The sequence below is a fragment of the Eleutherodactylus coqui genome, chromosome 5 (assembly GCF_035609145.1).
Source record: "Eleutherodactylus coqui strain aEleCoq1 chromosome 5, aEleCoq1.hap1, whole genome shotgun sequence".
Lineage (NCBI taxonomy): Eukaryota > Metazoa > Chordata > Amphibia > Anura > Eleutherodactylidae > Eleutherodactylus > Eleutherodactylus coqui.
The window spans coordinates 251,745,031-251,751,252 of record NC_089841.1 but is presented as its reverse complement, the minus strand read 5'-3'; the positions used below and the strand labels follow the sequence as shown (position 1 = coordinate 251,751,252).

Here is a 6,222-nt window from a genome sequence, read left to right as displayed (position 1 = left end):
GACAAACTGAGGAGCCACAAAGAATTCCCTGATGAGAATAAAAAGCTATGAAGAACCCCGAGGAGAATGAGGAGCCATAAAGAATCCCCTGAAGAGAATGACGAGCCACGAAGAATCCCCTGAGGAGAATGACGAGCCACGAAGAATTTCCTGAGGAGAATGACGAGCTATGAAGAACCCCGAGGAGAATGACGAGCTATGAAGAACCCCGAGGAGAATGAAAACTGAGGAGCCATGAAGAACCTACGGAGGAGAAGGACGAGCTGAGGCTCCCCGGAGAAGCCCGGTTGCCACACCTGCCCCCGTAGGTGTGCAGCCCAAAGCCGGCCGTGAGTGTGAGCGGTGAGGGGAGTCCTCGGTGTGTAACACTCTGGGCGGGGCGGCGGGGAGGTCAGCCCAGAGCACTCTCTCTCTCACTCAGTCTCTCTCTCGCACTCTCTGACTGGCGCTCGCCCGCTCTGCCGGGAAGACATGTTGTCTCGTCGCCCCGCGGTGTCTCAGCGGCCGCCCGTGGAGTAACTGGTTGCCGTGAGCCCCCTCCCCCGCCCGCCGTCTCGGCCCTCCCTGCTGTCTGAGATGTCTGGGGACGGAGCGAGATCCCGGTTCGGGAACCTGGGCCACCGTGCGGGAGGAAGCAACAGCAGCAGCCCGTCCTCTAGCCCCAAACTCGGGGCTGCCCGGAGCAGGACGCCCCCGCAGCAGAAGAAGCAGAGCCCGTCGTCCCCCGGCAGCAAGCACCAGCCGCTGAGGCAGCCGCCGTCCCCCGGGCACAGCTTCAGGAAAGTCACCCTCACCAAGCCCACCTTCTGCCACCACTGCACGGACTTCATCTGGGGGCTGGGCGGCTACCAGTGCGAAGGTAAGCGGTGGGCACCGAGGGCACGGGGGGCGGCGGGAACATTGCTGGGTGGACACAGGGCACGGGGGCATTCTGCTCGGGGGACAGAGGGCACCCTACCGGGGGGAGACAGAGGGCACGGGGGAGCACCCTGCTGGGCTAAGGTGCGGCTGGCAGGTAATGCTGTGTGAGCCATGGGGAAGGCATGTCTGTGGAGGAGCTCCTCAGGAGGGAAGGACATCTTGGCACAGACAGCTCAGGATGTGCCAGCTACTTGTACCCACTTCATAGTAAACATTCCATGGCCAGATGTAGCAGAGCTGAAGTTGGCACTACCATGGTAACACAGCTGCTACTATTCAGTGGGCACCCTAGAAATAAGATGCCTGGGTCGTGCCCTGCCATTTGCTGCCCAGCGTGTGACAAAAAAAGTGTTGCGGTGCTTGTATGTGTAGCCGTAAAACACGCGAATGACGTCACGAGACGCCAGTGAGACACGAAGATAAATGGTTTATCGTTCAGTTCGCTGCAGCGCTGAGCGATCGCCGTTTACATGGAAGGAACCAACGTTTTTTTTAAATTCTTGCGTGAAATTAACGATAAGCGAACAAATTCTTGTCGGTTGTTGGCTGTGGGCACACGGAGCGATCCAAGTAAAAAAACGACTGCAGGGCCCTTTCAGACGCAACGATGGGCGTTAAAAAAAAAAGAGAGAAACTGAAGGATAATTGTAAACGCGACCAACGATCAACCGTGCGTTTTACGCAGACGTAAAAATCATCATCAGCTCGTTCGGTTTAAATAGCGCTTGTTCAGTCGCTTTCATTCACGTATACAGCGAATGCGAATAGCTTCTTGTTTGAACACGCCAACGATCTATTAGCCCCTCCCCCCTCCCCCCTGGAAATAGCGGGCGTCATAAATGTCCCATTTTTAATACCCTTGTGAGCCATTCGTACTTGGTGACAAACTCAGCTCTGCTGTTCCTAACAGGTTGAGCTCTACTACATCTGTCAGTACAGTCGCTTGAATAAATTACAGCGCTGTTTAAAACTGTCCCTTATTATTGTCCTCCGCGTGTCGGATGCGAATCGCTGTCGGTTGTGGCGTTCGTGGGAATTGTCAGCCAATTTGGTGTGATTTAGGTCGTTATTAAATTGGAATGTTACATGTTTATTGACGGGACCAAAACGAGCGTGAGGCCTTCCCTGCGGGGACCACGGCCCGACTGTATATTAACCCCGTGATGGTGGGGGGCCTTGTGCTAGATGTGTGGAGGCTTGTAGAGGGACGTATCCGAATGGATGATGCGGGCGCTCGGATGTGACGGTCGTGTGTTTCACGTGCCACAAATAATAAGGGTTGGATACGGGAGCTGGAGTGAGCGCTGACCATCTCTGTACCACGCTATGGAATATGTTGGCTGTCACACCGTTGTTAGGGTCAGTTCAGGGTTTTCTTCTGTTTACTGAAATAAAACAAGGTTGTTTTTTTTTTTTTTGTTTTTTTTTTGCTCATTGATTTCAATGGGGTTTCAAAAAAACGGAAAGGCGTCAGTTTGCTTGCGTTTTGGTCATGCAAAAAACCACACAGCGGGCTCTACTTTTCCCATATTTGCGCACCAGAAGTCCCTATAGAAGTCAATGAGGGGTGTACTAATGTGCGCGCAATAAGAAAGGAATGTGTGATACGCTGCGTAATTCCACTGGAAAAAGAACACATTTGGAACCAATCAGCCATTTGAAGAGCTGCGTCGTCTTTGCCACGCGCAAATGTACATGCCCTGCAGGTAGAAAAAATACAGTAACACCCCGATACTTGTGCAAAAAAAGCCTAGTTGATTCCGCAAAATACAGCACTGAGGCCCGCGTAACAGCGCATACGCTCGTCTGAAGAGCGCTTAGTGCGCCTTCACATCTTCCTGTGTATTTACATGAAAAGTTTGCTAATGGGCAGAAAAACACAAGGCAACAGTAAATACGCACACGGCCGCGCGAATGCCCCTTAGGGTGCTTGTAGTTGGAATGAATATCATTCAAATGAGTGAAAGTGATTGTCCGGTCTAAATGCCAACCAATGAGGAATGATGATCGCTCGCTTTTCGCTCGTTCATTTTATGCGGCTCATCCGCTGATCGTTCGGGTTAAGTTCCGCTCGCTCAGTCATTCTCATGTTTATACAGCGAATGTGAACGACTTCTTGTTTAAGGAGCCAACGATGTATCTGCCTGTAAACGGGCCGCAGGATCGAACTTTGACGTCGGTCATACGATGAATCGGCTCGTCTAAAAGGGCCTTGACTCCGTACGTGTATCAGACTTCCCAACATCCTTGGTCATAAGATGACTTGTTTCCACATCCCGGTAAATGGCAGCGGCTGACAGTCTGCTGATGATGCCCAGCGTCGGCTGGATGATGTGCGTGTGATCCGCAGTGTGTGAGCGGCATGTAATCTTGTGGACACATGTGGCTGATGAGGGGGATCTGGCTAATTCCTGGCTGGCACACTGCCCGATTACTGAGCTCTCCCTATGGCTCTTCCCAGCTCCTTCTCACTTGCACTTCTGTTTGTTTTGGAGGCAATTAAAGCAGATAAATCTAGTGTAGGAGCCCTCCTCCTCCTCTCATCCAGGGTGCATATGTTTACCAATTCAATATTATTAACACTTGATGTGTTTCCTTGATAGTAAATAGAGAAGATGATAATGAAGTCATGTAGAAGAAAGCCTCTGGCTGGGAGACAATGTAGCAGATTTAAAAAAGTGACACTTCAGTAAATTGATACATTGTTTGCATCTAGTTTGCAAGCAGTAGCAGATACAAGCAGGTGCTCCTTGTAGAATGGAGTCTCATGACGCAACAATGAAATGTTCATCTGCAGGATTTTTGCCTCGGATGCCTGGCTGGCATAGGACATATGGCATTGGCTGGCATAGGACATGTGGCATTGGCTGGCATAGGACATGTTGCATGTGCTTTATAAGTAAGGTGCGCTCATGTGAAAAATGTAGCCACACCCCCAAACTCTGCTGATAGCATGCAGTCCGCTGTCTGACTATGCTGGCCATACATAGGAGCATACAGAATCCGAGCAGTCCCCTCCGCCTGTTGCTAGGCAGCTGCCGGAGCTCATTTGTGCGATAGCTAGCAGGCACTTTGCTAGGTCACTTTTCGTAAAAATCCTATTCCTTGCATCGTACTGTAGTTTATTGCACATTTCTGATGCACGATCCAACATGTGTGAACACGGCTTGTGGAGGATCAGTGAGATCTCCTGACATGCCTGTTCTAGTAAATCCTTGTATTTCCCATTAGTATAAGTGTTCTCGAGCTTCTCCTCTTAGAACTGCCATATTTTTCGGATGCACCCCAGATTTGGGTAACAGAAAAAAATATTTCCTACTAATTTAAACGTCTCGGGGGGTCGAACAAAGTGGAGGGGCTACCGTCATTAACTTTGGTGTTCTAGTATAGAAAAGGGGGTTAACGGTGAACAGTCAGCTCCTATTAAACCTAGTGTGTCCATTCAAACAATGGCGCAAGCACATAACTCTGCTACCCACAGCTCTTTTGCATGCACACACAGTACTCTTGCAGCTCTGCTACATAAACATTATTGTTAAAAACTGATTTTTGTTTACAATTAAGGCCCATTTAGACACAACGATAATCACTTACAAAATGTTGCTCAAGCGACTTTTGAGCGATCATCGTTGTGACATTTACAGCGCATTTACAGTGCAAGGTGATCGCTCAAGATGAGCGATCACCTTGTACTGCCAGCGGAGCATGCAGAAGACAAGCGAGTTTCCCTGCTTGTCTTCTGCATCCAGCTGTTCCCCTGCTCCAGCGTCCGGCTGTTATACAGCTCGGAGTGGAGGATGCAGAAGACAAGTGGTGTTATACAGCCGAGCGCTCTGTGTGGGGTATGAAGAACAGAGCTGGACCGCTCTGTTCTTCATACCCAGCCTGTCATCAGGGAGCGGGATACAGCTGAAACAATAGTATCAGCTGTATCCCGCTGTGAATCCCTGATAAGGCTCATCGTCAGCACGCTGAAAGACAACGATGAGCGACGGGAGAACAAAAACTGCACAATGTCAGTGCAGATAGACACAACGATTATCGCTCAAAAGACAGTTTTTGAGCAATGATCGTTGTGTCTAAATGGGCCTTAAATCCCTAGAGACAAGTGTAGTAATACATGACCCCTAATAGCTGCTTCTTGGTCACATGGTTATGACATCATCAAAGTTTCTGCTATGGCAAGTCCTTTGATCTTGGTTCTTGTGTGTACAGAGGAGCACCTCACCCCGGGGGGATTATGTGAGTGATCTCCTATATTATCTGCTGGAGGAGAGCAGGCAAGCAGGAGGACTGTGGAGTCGCGGTATGTGAGGCTGCAGAGTCCTCCCGATCGGGCAGTGTGCAGTATCGTCACACTGCCGGATCATTAAGGCAGCAGTCAGGGGTCTCTGGATCTATCAGACCCCCCTGTGTAAAAATTTCTAAGTGGGATAAAATGGGGGAAAAACCCTCAGTTTTGCCATTTTTTTGGGAGGGAGGGTCTTGTTTTTATGTACACTGTGCGGCAAAAAATAATTTTTATTCTGTGGGTCAGTCTGATTATTTGGGGTCTCATTGTAGTAAAAAGGGTCATGTGTGGCCACAGGCCCTCGTAGGGTCATGTGTGGCCACAGGCCCTCGTAGGGTCATGTGTGGCCACAGGCCCTCGTAGGGTCATGTGTGGCCACAGGCCCTCGTAGGGTCATGTGTGGCCACAGGCCCTCGTAGGGTCATGTGTGGCCACAGGCCCTCGGAGAAGGACAGTTGTTTTCTGTTTCCATGCAAGAGCAATCTCTGACTGTTGATCATAGCAATCAGTGTCCCGTCGGTGAAATGGACTGACTGTCTAATTTCGGTGTGAACTGTCTAATTTTGGTGTGAGATCCATATAAGAGTGTTTGGATGTGAACGTCCAACGGGCTGCAGATTGTAGACAACAGCTTTCCCGAGATGTAGTGATGAATCGCTCATCCAGCACGGGTGAAGTAATTGGCAGCCGGCAGCTTCAGCGTCATTCAGCTCCAGATCATTGTCGTCTTTCCACTGCAAAAATATTCATCTTCAGCCTTCTAATAAGCCGCGTGCTTTAAACATAACCCTGTATGGGCACAAGAGACCGAGCCGGAGGAGTCCTAGCTCCTCGCGGACGGTGTGTGTACACGCTCCTCGTGAGCACCTTGTCCGTCGTGGAAGGCAGCCGGGTTTTATCTACAGCGGAGGGTTGGGACTTGGTAGTAAAATGTAATTCCATCATGGTTTAGTATGATTAATGCTGCCAGACAATTAGGATTGTTACTGAAAACGTGTAATAGCCTAGTG

At 50.0% G+C, this 6,222-nt stretch overlaps 1 protein-coding gene across 1 annotated transcript in view; it reads left to right on the top strand.

The window, feature by feature from the left end:
- Positions 1–369: 369 nt before the first annotated feature.
- DGKQ (diacylglycerol kinase theta) overlaps positions 370–6,222 on the top strand; it is a 123,164-nt gene continuing 117,311 nt past the window's right edge. Inside the window, exon 1 of the mRNA XM_066604481.1 lies at positions 370–859. Coding sequence (XP_066460578.1) covers positions 577–859 — 283 coding nt within the window. The 5' untranslated portion in view covers positions 370–576. The remainder of the gene's footprint in view (positions 860–6,222) is intronic.